Raw genomic sequence first — 18,759 nt, forward strand, 5'->3', positions numbered from 1 at the left:
TCAACGTCCCTGGGCAAGACAAAACTGTTTATAGAAGACAACGACTTCACACGCACCGACAGGTCTTCATTTTTATTTGAGGCTGCAGGTGCAAGGCAGTTATTGCCTCGAAGAAAAGGAGTCCGCTCGCTGAAACCTTCTGACATAAGCATTTCTTCATTTCTTTGAGGGGTTTCGAATTGGCGAGTGCCACCACCACGCTCTTGGAGTGAACGGACACAGCAGACGCGGTTGGTACAAACCTAACAACATATATTTATTTGCCTAATTTAAAACGACTATATCGTCAGCCGAATAATTATAACACCAATCGTGATCAACATGCTAGGACATCCTTACACAATATTACCATACGCTCCGAAACATGACAAACACAATAAGACACCCAAGGTGGCGTCGCCACCACGAGGGCCCTCGACGCGCAACCCACGGTGCCACGCACAGGGGACCCACGCTAGAGACAACCGTTCACTACGACCGCCACGCGCTGAAGAGACCAGCTTATTTCTCGCTCGCCGCTACCAAGGCTTGCCGCCGCCGACGCTATACTAAGATGATGATGATAGTGGTGATCAACGCTCGCGAACACAACGCCACTTACCACCCGGTAGTCGTAACCCGAAATGCGGCTTTTGGGTGAGACATGTGCGCCACGCAGCACAAACAACTTCAAAGGGGATGTCGGCACCCCCACATCTGCCAGCCTGCATATTCCACTGAACGTCTGCCGTTCTTGAAATGTCATATGAACGGTCGCATAGCCACAGTTGCCCACTGGAGTTTTGGTAGGAAGTTTCGCATAAGAAACTATTAGGTAGCGCCGAAACTGCGCAGCCAGCCCTCTTCGAGCCAGATTGGCCCAGACCATGGTGCTTTCACAAACCATATATATACTACACGCTTGCCCACCCGCCTGCAGCTTCCTGTCCTTGCGCATGGGAGGTAATCTTACAACACACTATTGTAGCGTAAGCTACGCGCAAGAAGTTTCAGTCTGTGGAAGACACCGTATCGAAAACCTACAATCTCCGTAGAGCGACCTCAGAGACACAATGCCACAGTTGTGCGATCAAAGTAATACGTTTATTAGCGCCGCAACAGGGTAAGTCCCTTAAGCCAGAGTGGTAGGGACAGGCATGCCCCTTCGCTAACCCTATCCTCCACGCTCGCGCTCCCGCATAGGGGAGAAACGGTGGGCACGAGCAGCGGTGGCTCACAGCAGCCTCGTCTGGGCCGTGGCCGTGACCAGCTTGCGGACGACGCGCAGCAGCGGTACGCTCTTTCTCGGACAGATGTCCTCGAAGTCGTCCCGCTCCACGTCGTACAGCGCCACGCAGTAGCGCGGGAACTCGTGAGCCAGCCGCCATAGCTGAAAGAAAAGAAGTAACACGCCCCACGCGTTTGCCACTAGTATGAATCTAAGGTGAGAGACATCATCTTCAAAATTGGTGTGTTGATCTCCCATGCCACGTTCGGCCAAAGCTTTCTGAACCTAATGTGTTTTTGCACTGCTTCCAGGGTCAGCGGCATCGCAAGTCTTGGCATCGTAATGTTTACTATAGATACACTAGAAGGAACTCTGGCGCTAGTGTTTATGGAAGCTGCAACGCACGGCGCTTCATCGAGCATGGGAATGATAGGTAGCAAACCCATGAATATTATGCTGGATGATTATCATACTGGCCGACATTACAAGTCTTGATTTCTCTTTGAGGCTGCAAGTGCAAGGGAGTTATTGCCTCGAAGAGCTCGCAGAAACGCCGACTCCAGCGACACCTCCCGACATAAGTGTTTCTTCATTTCTTCCAGCCTGCATCTTCCACTGAAAGACTGCCGTTCTTGAAATGTCACATATTAACGGTCGCATAGCCACATTTGCCCACTGAAGTTTTCGTAGGAAGTTACATGTAAGAAAATTCGAGGGTAAGCATGACAGTGTGTTGAGCCCATCGGTAAATGTCGTCGCTTGTGACGCGCTGCCAAAGCTTCTCTTGCGAGAACCACGAGCATCATGATCAACATCACCAGCCTGGCTACGTCCCATACAGAACAAAAGCCTCTCCCATCTTTCAACAATCCACCAGGTCCTTTGCTTGCTGCTGTTGCGTTGTACCCGCCAACTTCTTAATCTCATCGACCCGCCTAACTTCTGCCCCCATGAACCGCAGCAGCTCGTATGCGGTATTCTATAGTCTGCATATAAAACAATGCACCCAATCCCAATTTGAGGCACGTACGTACCTTGTTAGTGATAGTCTGCTTGTTATCGTATGCGTAGAAGACTGTCCGGTTCTCTCTGAACCGTGACAAGGCCTTCCAGTCCACGCCCATCTCCATGGACCTCTGCTGGCAAACCTGTCAGGAAGGGAAAGACGAAGCTGATATGTGTTATCACGAGCATCACACTGTCGCAAACTGCCATTCTTTCCTGCATCACGTCAGTTGAAGCCAGAAGTTTGACCAGGGTGCTCACAACCAAGTGGATGTTTTCTGGCATCCCGATGGGGAACAGATCTTGCGCAATGATTTATGTAATAGGGTCACCGGTAACGCGGACACTCCTGGCGACTATATATGTATGCTTATTGTTCCCCATTAGAGGTGGAGGGGGAGTTTAGTCTGGGCGTCTCCTCCCCCACCCTATAAGTCGAGTGCGAAAGACAACATGCTCAACAATAGTTGGAAGATTGAAGACGATGCAGTAACGTGTTTGGCGCAATACTGTCCCTTTGAGCAATGTCAAGTTTCAGATCATGAACCTTGAAAATGAAGAAATGCTTGGAATGCTGATCTCCTGGTTTGCTGCATGTTCGTCTAAAAGCAATCAATTCGTAGAGATTAATGGTACACGATCGGGCTGCCTTCCAGGTGTGCTGCCGAGTATTAGATATATACCGCATGGGCAGTGTCCTCGACCCCCTTCTTTTCATTATATATATACATATTACCAACATTGTTAATATGGTTTAAAATCCGTGCAAATTTGATCATTTCCCGATGATTGCGTGCTTTTGAAAAAAAAATATTTTGTCTATTGTCACATCAGTTTGTATTGTAGTTTAAATAATATTCTTTAATGATTCATTTGCTGGGAAATGATACTATACACAAACAAACGCTTACTAACGCTGAGAACGCATCAAGAGTCCCTAATATTGTCCCTTTGAGCTCGTAGCGCATAGCTGCAACAAAAATTGAAAAGAAAAAATTATGCTATCACGGCCACTCCACCAATAGTGATGGGTGCACGCGGTTCGCAAGCACCAGTTATGACGTCAATAAACCTGACACGCAAAACAATCATCATCATCATGATCAGCCTGACGCGCCCACTGCAAGACAAAGGCCTCTCCCATGTTCCGCCAGTCAACTCGGTCCTATGTTTGCTGCTGCCACTTCATACCCGCAAACTTCCTAATCTTATCTGCCCACCCTACTTTCTGTCTCCTATTCACCTGCTTGCCTTCACTTGGAATCAAGTCTGTGATCACTAATGGCCAGCGGTTATCTTGCCTTCGCACTGCGTGCCCTGCCCATAATCATTTGCTCTTCATGATTTCGACTATGATGTCCTTAACACCCGTTTGTTTCCTGATACACTCTTCTCTCCAGGTTTCTGCTCCGTAGTTAAGTACCGGCAATATGCAGCTTTTATACGCCTTCTTCTTGAGGGATAGTGGCAATCTACCTTTCATGATTTAAAAATGTTTTGCGGAATATGCTATACACCGCATTTTTATTCTTCTAGTTACTTCAATTTCGTGGTTCGGCTCCGCGGTTACTACCTCTCCTCAGTAGACGTATTCTCTTACAACTTCAAGTGCTCCAATATCTATCGCGAAGCACTGTTTTCTTTCGAGGTTGTTATACATTACTTTCGTTTTCTGTAGATTAATTCTAAGACCTACCTTTCTGCTCTCGTTGTCTCATTCGGGAATCACGAATTGCAGTTCGTCCCCCGAGTTACTCAGCAATGCAATGTAATCGGCGAAGCACAGGTGAATATTCATTAGCTCGTATTCCTAACTCTTCCCATTCTTAGGTTCATACAAGCTAAATTAGGTGCGTACAACTGACATATGTAGCTATAAAGCACCTCAGCACGCACCTCAGCTGTTAGCATTTCATTGCATAACATTCCTTTTGTTGCTATCGCATTAATTACCCTTTCAGAGGAACTGTGACTTTTGTTAATACATACGTCGTAGGTCTTAGAGAAAAAATGGTGGCTGAAACACAAGAGGACATTGTCACATAGTTCATATTTCTAGAAACTGGCAGAAGCAATGTCCCGACTCCAGTGTTTCCTTGTGGTTTTCGTAGCCTCGCCTTTGACTGCATATAACCTATCTACAAGAGCGTTAGTAGCTGGCGTTTATGATAGGTGTGCAGGTGATCTCTTAAAACCCCTAATAGAAAAAATATTTGTTCTTTGTGAGGATCGCGCGTTCGTACTTGTGAACATTTGAAAACTAACCGGGTTCGAACAGTTATACAAAGAGGCTGACAGTCATTCAACGGCACGCGAGATGGTGGTTTCGGTTCTGCGATAATGATCCCCGAAGGGAGAGGAGTTAACGTACCTCCTTGAGGCCGGTGTAGGAGTAGGCGAGCATGCTGTTCTTGGTGGCTCCCTTTTGCGCCTTGATCACCGTGAAGGAGAGCGTGAAACAAACGTTGTTTAGGCGCAGCTGGCGACGCCAAGGGTGCACCCTCCACAGCCGGTACCGCTGCATGCGCGAGATAAGAAACTGCCGTCAATATCATCATCATCATCATAATCATAATCATCAGCTTGACTACGTCCACTGCAGGACAAAGGCCTCTCCCATGTTCCGCCAGTTAACCTGGTCCTGTGCTTGCTGCTGCCAATTTACACCCGCAAACTTGTTAATCTCATCTGCCCACCTAACCTTCTGTCTCCCCCTAAACAGTCAATATGTTACATTCTTAATTGTAAAACACAGAAGGCCTGCTGCCCACTTATAAAGCATTTGGTTAACCAATCAGGGGGTACATATTTCTTTCAAGGCGCACTTTAAGAATCACGCATTGATTTACTTTAAGCGTTTAGTCGATTGCGTTGTTCCTTTTATCCTCAAGTTTCCTGCTCCTCACGTGGAGTCGTACTGCCTCTGGGATAGTCACACCTGTGACCAGGTGACCACACCATGACACAATTACGTCCTCATACGACGTCGTGTAATGTTACGTCAAGATGATGTCATGATTATGACACAAATTCGTGCGTTTTATGACGCTATGACGTCACAGTATGAAATCATAAGTGGCGTAGGTGACTCGGGTTTCGTGCCACTTCTTTAGCCTCACTACGCGAAACCAAAATCTGTCTGCTCTATTGGCGCAAAAAAAAACTAGCACATCGCTGCCACAAATTGAAAAAAAAATCACTCTGTCATGGCCGCTTCACCAATAATGACGTGTGCACAAGGTTCGCAAGCGCCAGGTATGATTTCTTGACAGACGTAGCCAGTAACTGAAAATGACATCAATGAACCTTCCGGCTTAAGCCCGTGACAGACACTGGGGCCACTCGCCTCAGCTTCACCAGTCAACAGCCGGTACAGAGTGCTATAGGGCTGCGATTTTTTCAAGCAATACTTTACAGCATAATGGAACTGCAGCGCCACCACACACGGACAGAGTAAACAAGGCACGCGCGCCCTGTCACAATCTTTCTTGTTACAATATCTTGTCAGAATATTTCCAAATCTTGTTACAGTCCCGTTACGATATTTGACAGGTATACGTATACGGTCTCACCTAGACTGAGACAACCTCACGAGTGTGGTAGTAGACATCCTGGTGTAGACGTTTTTTTTTTTCACTGATTATTATTCAGAGGCCGTCGCTCGCTTATTAACATTCGATGGTCCTCGTTCGCAACAATCAACATAGAGGCGTCTTTAATATAGTTCATCGGCTTTATCGATTCAACGAGCTCTGGCGTCTTACAGAAGGGACGTCACTGTAACAATGCCCGGAATAATTTCACCTTACCCGGTCATCTTGTTAATAACGGCTTGCAAAACATAAGAGCGTTCTTTCTGCCAGTCTGTGGTAATTCTTATTTGCCTTCGAATACGGTACCGATTCTGTTAGTGCCTCGCGCTTCATAGAACACACGTTTTAAGGCGCTGGCACCTTGCCGCATTAGGTTTTCCAGCTGGCGCGACAGAATTCGCCTCGCGGGCTTCAACCGTGCTTTACGTATTATTCGTGCGTGCGTTTGAGTGTATGCGCGTATTCGCTGTGGCCCGAACGAGGCATGCGACATCGCTGCACGTACACAAACTCGTCGTGAATGCTTCGCTATACTTTAAAAATGTGATGATTCATGGTGTGCCGAGTTCCTCGCCACACTACGGGCTGTAACTGCCCTGGTAAGAGTTCAGCACGGCCTTTGTGATGACCGCTCCTCCGTCTTATGCTGTGGCTGTGCTGAACCATGGTGTTTTTTTTTTAATTCTCAAGAAATTGCCCACAAAGTTCGAGAGCAAGTGACGTCATCGACTAAGTCGCGTACCATGTACACGTCCCTGTTGTGCGACCCGGCAAATGGCTGGTACGGGTTGGGGTACCGTTTGGTCGTCATGTCCGTCATCTGCGCCACCTGGGTCTCCAGTACCAGGAACAGTGGAATGCTGGAAGCACGGGAGCACGCGCTTTTTATTTTGTGTCTTATGAAAGAACACAGTTTTACTCGAGTACGATCTTTTATTCTCTGTATATGTCATATCATTGGAGCTTTATTAATATTATTAGTCTGTAGTATGAGACGTATTTCTGTCTTCTACAGTAAGAGGAGCGAAACTTGAGGCCGTGTGCTCTGAAGAGACTACTGCTCCTGTCTGCGTTCGACATTAACGAACTACGTGTTTCACAATACGGGGAAAACTAATAGTGACAGGACACATATTTCAATAATGTCCACTTTAACGCATTCAAACTGTAGCATGAACGATAGTTATAGCGCGAAAACGAAACGACGACATAGAGACAAGAAGGACACGAAAGACACGAGCGCTCGTGTCTTTCGTGTCCTTCTTGTCTCTGTGTCGTCGTTTTGTTTTCGCGCTATAACTATGGTCATGCCATACCAACTAGCCAGAGCTGCCACACTTCTATGTAGCATGAACCCGAACGCATACAATACGCTGAAGAACTGAACATAATGCGATGACATTTATAAGATATCCGAGAATCTAAGAGAAAGCCTTAAATATTCTTTTATTCGAGGTCCATAAGAAAAAATTATATGTTGAACAATTTTTAGTAGTTATGATATTTGATAACTGATACGATGATGACGTCCATTGGTACACGTCAATGGTGCAATTTCGATTCAATGGTATAGAGGAAGGGAAGTGGGTCAAATGACAAGATCGAGTTTGTGTTTTTTTTTATGTGCAAGAGTAATCTATATTAGTTTGCGATTATTCCGATGCATATATTGTTTCTTGCACTTTGTGCCCGGGTTAGGGCCAGCATGCAATCAACTTCGGGGTTATTTCTTTTAGGGTACGCTTCGCATTGCACAGATTTTTTCATGAGCATGCAAGTGATAACACTAAACGTTAACGATTCCAGTTTTTCGCGGCTGTGAGGGTTATATCATTACGGTATTACGGTATTGTTCGTCACGAGTGTTTTTTTTTTTCTTCACGCCGTTTCTTGGGCGAGCAACTTTTTGTGTCGGCGCGCCGCGTGCAACAACGTATCAATTTGTGTTACTTGCCTAGCCAGCCTTTCGAAGAGGCCCTTTGTGAGCTCCACCGTCCTCTGCACCTTGATGATGAGGCTTTCGTTGTTCTTCATCTTGTGCACAAAGTTCTGCACAATTGGAAGGAATTTGAGCGAGCTTCACGTTCGGCTCCAATGCCAGAGCATTACTTCAGCTAAGCAATATTACCTTAAGCTAACTAAGCTTATATGTCGGATGAATATTTTTGAACGCGGGCTATCGCAGCAGCCGATGTTTCGACAAATGTCTGTCTTCAATACAGCAAGGAGAGAAGGCAGGCATACGTTAAGACAGGTTGCAAAAGGTTTCAACTCAAGAATTCCGGCTCCTTGGACGGCAATGCTATAATGGTGTGCCGACACAGCTGGCGCACCCGAGTGCACAATATCTTTTCAGCTGGTCAGTGTTAGTTTGTAATCTGTCTTGGCGTATGAAGGACAGCTGCTGGCTGACAATGTGAATGTGTAATACGTTCTACTTTCGCTCGGTGCAAATTTACAACATCGTTGACAGTTTTCGTTGTGTCCTTCCGTATGTCACGACGTACTTTGCGCTTTTCCATGAAGTAGGTTCAACCTATTACGCCCCTGCGTGCCGGTAGACAAACGTCGTGAAAGCACAAGTTCGCATTAGTAGACTAATGCGGTGACACGAGGAATAACAAAAACGGTATCTTATTGTGTTCTGCGACTGGGTTGGCGTGCTTGTGACATCACAGGTTTTCGCTCTCATGGCAAGTCATTCTAAAGGTGTCGGCAATGCGTCTCGGCACTTTCACCCCGCTGCTCACCTGGCAGAACCTGATGAACCTGGTCCTCTGCATGTGGCTGGCCATGACCATCTCTACGCCGCGGAGCCGCTCGAGGCGCAGGTGTGCGACCAGCGCCTGCAGGACGTCACCCTCGTTCCAGGTGCCGGTGCCCCACCGAAACGACAGGTACCGCTCGTGGTTCCGGCTCAGGCTGCTGAACACCCGGTAACCCTCGCGGTCTGCAAGGCGAGCCCTCATTATATACCTACTGCACGTTTGGGAACAGCGGTAGGTGCCGTCAGCATACTGGAGCGCTTGTAGCGACGCGCAGGCTCCGCCCAGCCCAAAGCTCGCCTCAACCATTTCTGATCACGTGACTACGCGAAAGGCTGTGGTTTCCCCGTTCCGCAGTGCTTGGAGCCCGCTTCTCGGTTGCCACGCCAGTTCTCACGTCATCATGAAGGGCAGCGAGCTTTAGGCTGGGCGGAGCCAACGTGTCGCGGCGTCGTTCTATGCGTCTCAGTGGGTAAACAGCTCCTACCTCTGTTTTCAAACATGTAGTAAGTCAATAATTATGGAAAGAGCTTTACATTCTGATTACGGCATCGTGCAGTTCGAAAAACCAAACTGAAGGCGTGACTATAGGTATATTATGATGATAAGAAGTCTTGAGAACACTGGATTTCACAAGAAGCAACGCCTATCAATATCGGTCGTACCTCGGACCTGCACCTGTAGCTTTCCGCTGGACGTGGAGTGTTCCATGGCCAGCGGTCCGGTGTAGATGACGTGCGTGCAGTAGGTGTCCAGAGATGCAGCCAGTTTGTCTGCTCCGCGGCCATTGGTGGCACACAGCAGCACGTTGGGCGTCACGCGTATCGGGGAGTCGTCTGCAGACAGGTCTCAAATTCGATATGTGTACGCGAACACAAGGCAAGGTAAAGATAGATAGATAGATAGATAGATAGATAGATAGATAGATAGATAGATAGATAGATAGATAGATAGATAGATAGATAGATAGATAGATAGATAGATAGATAGATAGATAGATAGATAGATAGATAGATAGATAGATAGATAGATAGATAGATAGATAGATAGATAGATAGATAGATAGATAGATAGATAGATAGATAGATAGACAGATAGATAGATAGATCGATAGATAGATAGATAGACAGACAGACAGACAGACAGACAGACAGACAGACAGACAGACAGACAGACAGATAGATAGACAGATAGATAGATAGATAGATAGATAGATAGATAGATAGATAGATAGATAGATAGATAGATAGATAGATAGATAGATAGATAGATAGATAGATAGATAGATAGATAGATAGATAGATAGATAGATAGATAGATAGATAGATAGATAGATAGATAGATAGATAGATTTAGTACCCTGTTTCTTAGTACAACGCCTCTCTATCTCAGTTCCAGTAGAGGATGTGCAGTCGACTTTCTTTTCGTATTTTCTGTATTCGTGGAGTGAAACTATTCAAATGCCTTACTGGTTAAATGTCAGCTTAGCAACAACATCACAAACAACATTTACAATCGTGAGTACTTAATATCGCATGAAACTCGCTAGCGGACATCCTGGTCGGGCTGCACTTACGATAGGTAACCAGCTGTTTTCGGTGCCTTGGTGGTTCTGCAAACAGAGAAGCAACGATTAGTGCTAAGGGGTGATTGTGCGTACTTGAAGAAGAACGTGGCACATGACGCAAAGACATGTTTGTCTCGCATAAGGTTTTTCAGCGTTGCGATCAAGTTTTGAACGCACAGTCTCCTCTCATTTTTTGCACACGCGCTAGCGGCCCTCTTCATTAGCTTGAACATTAACTGTTCATTGACGCGTAAGCGGCCGTGTTCATATGACTTTTTAATAACGTGAACTAGAACTATCCGTTTCGGCCCAGTTTGCTGAAACAAATCTCGGAGGCCAAGTAGAAAATAGAGCGTGGTTGAAGCCTGTTCCGCCAGGTGCCGCAATGATCTCAAGTGCTCATGACCTTTCAATGAAGTTAATTTTCAAATGTTATTCTGACAGTTAACTAGCCATTATCTTTAATCTCGTTATGCAGTTTAACTGTTAAATTGAAGCGGGACAATTTTATTGCCATTCAGAAGACGTTTATTCACGGGTGTCACTCTATGCATGTGTCATTGAAAGAGTTTATTACCTTCGAATGTCTCCTCCATCTGCCTGGCAGCTGAAAAAAGATTCAAAAAATATTGCTTTCTAGGTGATGTAACAATAGTTATTTTGAGCATTCATCTATGACTGCATTCATCTCTGATGCATCTACTCTGACTCAGAGCAAAATCACCTTTCAATTCGTGAAGAGCTTCTGTGTCTCGCAAGTGGACTTCTTTTGCTCTTTAATACGCGCTTCAGCGTGGCCCTCACAGTTGCGTTCGAACTCGGCCTTGTATTTTAGTCCGCAATATTTCATGCCACTTGGTTTGTATAGCCTGTTCCTGCTGTGAGCCGGTATACGTTCAGTTTTTACATTATTTGTTTCTAACTAGCCATATATTTAGCACGACAAATTTGCGTTAGAAGTTGAATATTACTGTTGACATAATGCCGTGTAGTCTCTATAGACCTATGCGTAGCGTTTTTTGTGTGTTTGTTTCCTTTGCGGTTGCTAAAAAAAGTTTGGATAACGTGTATGTCCAATATATGACCTAATTTATGTTAACGTGGTTTTCATTTCTTTCGTTTTTAAATTTTATTCGCTTGTTTCTATGTTTTCAGAGATTTCTGGGTTAACTTACGTATATGTAAATGGTCAGTATCTTTTTTTTGCATAAGGAATAACAGTATTGAAGAACTTGTCAAAAAGACGAACTATATCACTTCCAAGCTACTTGCTTCATGACGAGTTACATAGAAATCGCTGGCACGTTCGAAATGCGATTCTATCAAGTGCTCTCTATAAACAGTTCACCTTGCGCTTACTCGTGTACGCGTTTTAGACAGACAGACAGACAGACAGACAGACAGACAGACAGACAGACAGATAGACAGATAGACAGACTGATAGATAGATAGATAGATAGATAGATAGATAGATAGATAGATAGATAGATAGATAGATAGATAGATAGATAGATAGATAGATAGATAGATAGATAGATAGATAGATAGATAGATAGATAGATAGATAGATAGATAGATAGATAGATAGATAGATAGATAGATAGATAGATAGATAGATAGATAGATAGATAGATAGATAGATAGATAGATAGATAGATAGATAGATAGATAGATAGATAGATAGATAGATAGATAGATAGATAGATAGATAGATAGATAGATAGATAGATAGATAGATAGATAGATAGATAGATAGATAGATAGATAGATAGATAGATAGATAGATAGATAGATAGATAGATAGATAGATAGATAGATAGATAGATCAGCACTTACTCGGTGGTGCGTCAGAAGAAACATCCTGTGCGAACTGCATAGGCGAGGCTGGAATTGAATGATAGCGTTAGCAACAGTACGGCAATACACTGCTATTCATAGACATGATGGATGGATGGATGGATGGATGGATGGATGGATGGATGGATGGATGGATGGATGGATGGATGGATGGATGGATGGATGGATGGATGGATGGATGGATGGATGGATGGATGGACGGACGGACGGACGGACGGACGGACGGACGGACGGACGGACGGACGGACGGACGGACGGATGGATGGATGGATGGATGGATGAATGGATGGATGGATGGATGGATATGGCTGTACCCTTTAGATCGGGCGGTGGCTAGCGCCACTAAGCCGTAATGCTTAATGAATTAAAAACTAGATTTATTTTTTTTAATGGAGTTTGAGGATTCGTAATTTGCAGTGAAGGGTTTAATTTTCACTCGTGCCTTGACTTTAGCCACCAATCAGATAACCTCCTTCTAGTGAAGTCTACCCGCTTAAAGTCTATTTTGCCCTCCCGGTCCCTAAACCCCAGTGCTTTGAAAAACTCTGCGCCATCATCCTGAACAATAGGGTGAAGCCCTCTACAGATTATCAAGTGTTCGGCCGTTTCTTCTTCCTCTCCACATGCACTGCATACCGTGTCTACCCCTCCGCATTTGGCCCGATATGTCTTGGTTGGCAATACTCCCGTCCTGGCCTCAAACAGTAGAGAATTACCCCGAGTATTATCATAGATCCTTTCCTTGGCAATTTCCTGCTTAAAAGTTTCATAGATCTCTAGTGCAAACTTCTTATTCATGCCAATTCTCCACATATCGGTCTCAGCTTCCTTCACCTTTTTCTTAACCGATAATTCTTTTTGGTTTGGCCCCCTGCTGTTTTCCAAGTATTTACCAGTCAATTTTCTGGTTCTCTACCTCCATTCTGTATCGACATTCTTAATGTACAAGTAGCTGAATACCTTCCTAGCCCAACGCTCCTCCCCCATTTCTCTCAATCGCTTCTCAAATTTTATCTTGCTGCTAGCTTCCCTGCCCTTAAATGATGTCCATCCCATTTCACCTTGTACTCCCTGATTTGGTGTATTCCCGTGAGCTCCTAAGGCAAGCCTACCTATTCCTCGTTGCTTAATTTCTAATCTTGCTTGAACTTCTGATCTCATCCACAAGACCGCATTGCCGAACGTTAGACCCGGAACCATGACCCCTTTCCATACTTCTCTCACAACATCATACCTATTGTAATTCCACAGTGCCCTGTTTTTCGTTACCGCTGCATTCCTGTTACCTTTAGTCGACACGTATATTTCGTGTTCCCTTAGGTACTCGGCCCCATTCCTTATCCATACGCCCAGATATTTGTATTTATCTGTTATCTCTAGCGTGACCTCCTGTATTCTAAGCTCACTACCTTCATTGTCATTAGAAATCATGACTGCTGATTTTTCCTTACTGAATCTAAAATCTAACCTATCTTCCTCATTACCGCAGATGTCCATCAATCTCTGCAGATCTTTCTTGTTGTCGGCCATTAGCATCTGCGTACATCAATGCTGGTAGTGTCTGTTCAATGAGTTTTGCTTGTTTGACGACGAGAGGTAGAAGCCCAGTCCACTTCCCTCTAATTTGGCCTCTAATCCTTGTAGGTACATCATGAATAACAAGGGTGACAGAGGACACCCCTGCCTGAGCCCCCGTTTTACTTCTGTAGGCTTGGATACCTCTTTTTCCCATTTATAACTGCCTTGTTACCTTTATAGATATCCCTTTAAAAGATTAGCGACTTCATCTTCCACACGAACTGTGTCCAGTATTCCCCACAAGTCATCTTGAACCACGCTATCGTACGCTCCCTTGATATCCAAAAATGCTAGCCACAGGGGCCTGTGTTCCTTTTCTGCTATTTCGATGCACTGCGTCAGTGAGAACAGATTGTCTTCCAACCTCCTGTGTTTCCGAAACCCATTCTGCAGTTCCCTCAGAACCCCCTCATCCTCTATCCATGTCTACAAAAGGCAGTGCGCGCCGCCATGCGGCTCGTCTTTGAAGTTAGCGAGAGCACGCGCAATCTCGCTGGAGCGTTCCGGCAAAGTTCGCTTCTTCGCAGTAATACTGCGCGTGAGAAAACAGTTTTACAAATCTAGGTCCTGAAGCACATTTCGATTATATTGTTACGGGTAACTTATTTAATAAATTAAATACGATGCACTGTGCTCGGCGAACAAGATGGCGACAGTTCATAAACAACCAGCCACCAACGTCGTCTTTCTCTTTCTTCCAGACAGGCTGTGCCGGCTGTTGCGTATCATAACCCCCCGGTGGTAGAAGCACCGTCTCGGTGCTTGGGCGACTCGGATGCGGTAAAAGGAGGCAGGGTGATAGGGCTTGAGTCGAGCTATGTGCACGATGTCACTCGAAGGTGACGGTGATGACGTTGAATCGGCTGGAACGATCTCGTATGTAACGTCAGTCACCTAGCGAACGACGCGGTATGGTCCAGTGTAGCGTGACAGCAGTTTTTCAGAAAGCCCGACACGCCGAGTGGGGGACCAGAGGAGGACAAGGGAACCCGGTGAAAAGTGCACGTTTCGATTATGGGAATCGTAGAGCTGTCTTTGGCGCTCCTGTGAAGCCTGCAGGCGGCTGCGGGCGAGTTGGCGTGCGTGGTCGGCTCGCGCGATGGCTTCGCCGACATACTCAGTGACCGAGGGCAGCAAGGTGTCAAATGGTAGGGCGGGTTCTCGGCCGTATAGAAGATGGAATGGTGAATAGCCGGCAGTGTCGTGACGTGACGAATTATATGCGAACGTCACAAATGGCAAATGAACTTAGAAGAGTGAAACTTTGGGCTAGTTGGTATTGCATGATGAAGAACGTACAGCGCGAACACAAGACGGGAATACTAAAGAAGGGACACAGCGCTTGTCTGTGTCCCTTCTTTAGTATTCCCGTCTTGTGTTCGCGCTGTACGTTCTTCATCAGGCAAATGAACGTCCCTGTCCCGGTGGTCGGCCGCTACGTATTTAGAAAGCATGTCGGTTATGGTGCGGTTGAGGCGCTCCGTAAGACCGTTCGTTTGCGGATGGTACGAAGTGGCAAACTTGTGCTTGGCAGAGCAAGAGCGCAGGATTTCATCAACGACAGCTGATAGGAAGGTGCGGCCCCGGTCAGTGAGAAGTTGGCGTGGAGCTCCGTGTACTAAAATAATATCATATACCAGAAAGTCCGCCACATCGGTTGCGCAACTCGTCGGAAGTGCTCGTGTGATAGCGTACCGTGTCGCATAGTTAGTGGCAACAGCGATCCATTTGTTGCCTGAGCTGGAGATCGGGAATGGGCCAAGCAGGTCGAGGCCAACTCGAAAAAAAGGTTCGATGGGAATGTCGATCGGCTGAAGGAATCCAGCTGGTAGGGAAGATGGCTTTTTGCGGCGCTGGCAGGGTTCACAAGCGGCGACGTAGCGTCGAACAGAGCGGGCAAGACCAGGCCAAAAGAAACGACGACGTACACGGTCGTATGTGCGAGAGACGCCCAAGTGGCCCGCCAAAGGAGCGTCATGAAGTTGGTTGAGAACAGTCGCACGAAGATGTGCTGGTATGACGGGGAGCAAGTCATGGCCATATGGATCGAGGTTACGGCGTTACAGGATGCCGTCTTTTACCAGGAACATTTGTAGAGATGCGTCGCGAGGCCTTGACTCAAGTTTGCCAATGATGGTTCGCAGGGAAGCATCCAGGCGTTGTTCGTGCCCAAGGTTGAGTAGCTGCGTCACAGACAGAAGGTCTGAAAAGGTGTCTGTAGGGGCAGCCTCTTCCACGGGGTAGCGTGATAAGCAATCAGCATCTTGGTGTGACCGCCCTGTTTTGTACGTTACGGTGAACGTATATTCTTGTAATCACAGGGACCAACGAGCGAGGCGTCCTGTGGGATCCTTGAGTGAGGCCAGCCAGCAGAGCGCGTGATGGTCGGTGACTACCCGGAATGGACGCCCGTATAAGTATGGGCGAAACTTGGCGACTGCCCACACGAGAGCGAGACACTCACGTTCCGTGATTGAATAGTTGCGCTCGGCTGTAGATAGCAGGCGGCTTGCATATGCTACCCCGCACCTCCACAAATAATGTTACGGGTAACTTATTTAATAAATTAAATACGATGCACTGTGGTCGGCGAACAAGATGGCGACAGTTCATAAACCAGCCACCAACGTCGTCTTTCTCTTTCTTCCAGACAGGCTGTGCCGGCTGTTTGCGTATCAATATGAACACTCTCGACGGGTCGTCGCCATCACCGTCGTCTTCCTGTTCCTTATAAAGTCCAAATTGATAGCAGCTCCTCGCGCACCTTATGTTCTATCCGCCCGTACGAACACGTTGGCGAGGGCCACCCAACGCAGCTGAAGCAGAAATGAAACGAGGCGTTCCATCTCCGTCGCATGGAGGGCGCGTGCGATAACTTCGCCCTGCGTGTGAGGCCTGCCGTGGATTGTTGCTGTAACAGAGAGAAAACGTCCTTCCCGTATTAAAGGTGCATGATGAAATGCAAGGGGGGGGGGGGTCGTTTCTGGAGCAGCAACTGTTAACTTCGATTATAAGAGCGTGGTCACGATCGCCAAGGCGTGCGCTATGTCGGCAGGCATCGGCAGACGGCTCGTAATAATACCTTCTTATTGCGGTGCCCTCTGAGCTAAGAGACTGTGCGAAAAGAGCTTCATTCCCTGGAGCGGCCGTATTCTCTCAGGTCAGCGTTTTGTGGAGTTGCGTGAGACTGAATCCAAGAGACTTAGCTGGTAGCCTTACTTTGTGTGATGTTACAATTTCTTGCTGTCGCATTCGTTGCTTCGCCCTTGCTAGTTTTTTTTTCTATCGAAGTTTATGACCTGATGAATCGATCACCGCAATTTTTTTTAATACTTCAAGCGCGAGAGGAGTACACGTGACTAGAACTTGGGGACATTTGCCCGTAAGCGCAACTGTTGACTCTTGTTGGCGACCGCGACGGCCTTGGCGGAAGAAGATACTCAGCAGAAACGACTACTCCCGATTCTATACGGCAGGAATAATTATAACCATTCTGTAAAAATTACAGTGTCGCACTACAAACCACGTGGATTCCCGGTGTGTTTAATATACAACAATGAGATCCCATTCGCGGTGTTCAATTGCACCGGGAAGCCAGGCGCTTTCTAGTGCGATAGTGAAGTTTCATCGAAATGTTGGAGCATGTCTGTGCCCGGAGTCATATTATAACCGGCTAAATTGAAAAAAAAAATCATTGTTCTTTATATATTTCCCATTCAGCCCTGGCAGGAGGCCGCTTCTGCCGCCGAGAGATGGCGCCACGTTGAGACGTCGGCGAATCCTGGGAATTGGGATTGGCTACGTATGCTTCGAATGCTTTCTCGTTTTCGTCCCGACGAGTGTGCTGGAAGCCAGAGGGGGCAGCGATAGCAAAGAGGAAAACAAGCTACGTCACGCGCGCGTCACCACCTTGAACTCGCTTCTTGAAAAGCGATCGTTTTCTACCGCCAGTTTAATTCTGGGGCGCGGTTGTGTAGATACTGCGTTTTATTTTTTTATCACAGTATTCAGCCTGATGCCAGGCGTGCGGCTAACCCCGTGGCAAGAAGCACGTCTCTGACCCGAATGGTTATGGCTCATGTCAGCTATCATGCAGTAGCAGCAAACATTTTTGTACGGCAAAAATATGTTGAATGATATAGCCCTTCGACGAGTTTGTGCGGGCTTCTCCACGAAGAGAAGGCGCTTGAGAAATAGGCCGTTCCAACTCTGCTTGTCAACTCTCCAGGCACGAATTAAGAATTGGCTGCGCAGTTTGCTCCCCCATTTTTTCTCTTTAAGCACGAATGGTTGCACACGACCCTTTTATATGTTGGTAAAAGAGAAAACCAGCTCCTCTCGTCTCTTCCTCCTCCCTAAATTTTAGGGGCGAAGCCCCTAATGCTGTGGGTCGTGCGACCGCGATGTAGTAGTAGCAGTAGTAGTAGTAGGCAGCCACCTCTCGTTTAGTCCTTCGAATATCCGCTGGATGGTGGTACTTACATATGACAAATATATGACGTGAAGATGCGAGATGCTGATACTTGAAGTGTTCACTGGATCGACGGTCGGATGAACGCAAGGACGGACAGATATACAAGCAGATGGACGGACGGATGGACAGACAGAGATGTGCACGGATGGACGGCTGGATGGACAGATAAGAGGATGCACAGATGGACACACGGACGGACGGATGGATGGACGCACGGACCGACGGACTAGTGGACGGACGCACGGATGGATTAACGCCCAAACGGATGCACGCACGCACGAACGCAGGAACAGACGCACGGACGGATGAACGGACAGACACACCCATGAACGCATGGACAGACGGACGCACAGATGGATGCACGCACGGACGGACGCACGGATGGACTGATGGATGCTTCGTTCCACTCACCATCATTCAGTCCGTGGATATGCTGTGATTTTTTTTCCATCCGCTCACTCCTATTTTCTGAACATTGCTGTCAGTCTCTCCCCGACCTTTTTTTTTTCTTTTCCCTCTCTTCCCTCTTTCTCGTCTTTCTTGTCCCCTTCCCTAATCCCCCAGTGTAGGGTAGCCAACCGGATGTCTTTCTGATTAACCTCCCTGCCTCCTCCCTTTTGTTGCTTCCTCCTCCCACACCATGAAATATTCATGAACCGCCAATAATACGGTTTCATTGAATGCCTGCACTGCTAGCTTTTCAAAACAAACAG

The 18,759-nt window shown here is 46.7% G+C and overlaps 1 protein-coding gene across 1 annotated transcript; it reads right to left on the reverse strand.

The window, feature by feature from the left end:
• Positions 1–1,122: 1,122 nt before the first annotated feature.
• On the reverse strand, positions 1,123–12,021 carry LOC119179260 (uncharacterized). The gene is made up of 10 exons (XM_075869982.1): positions 11,974–12,021; positions 10,715–10,744; positions 10,147–10,182; positions 9,236–9,406; positions 8,556–8,755; positions 7,760–7,854; positions 6,548–6,665; positions 4,584–4,730; positions 2,242–2,355; positions 1,123–1,369 (listed from the first exon to the last, which is right to left on the reverse strand). The coding sequence occupies exons 1-10, from the start codon at positions 12,011–12,013 to the stop codon at positions 1,214–1,216; spliced, it is 1,107 nt and encodes a 368-aa protein (XP_075726097.1). The 5' UTR covers positions 12,014–12,021; the 3' UTR covers positions 1,123–1,213.
• Between the last annotated feature and the right edge of the window lie 6,738 nt (positions 12,022–18,759).

Source organism: Rhipicephalus microplus, chromosome 7 (genome assembly GCF_043290135.1).
Source record: "Rhipicephalus microplus isolate Deutch F79 chromosome 7, USDA_Rmic, whole genome shotgun sequence".
In the NCBI taxonomy this organism is placed as follows: Eukaryota; Metazoa; Arthropoda; class Arachnida; order Ixodida; family Ixodidae; genus Rhipicephalus; species Rhipicephalus microplus.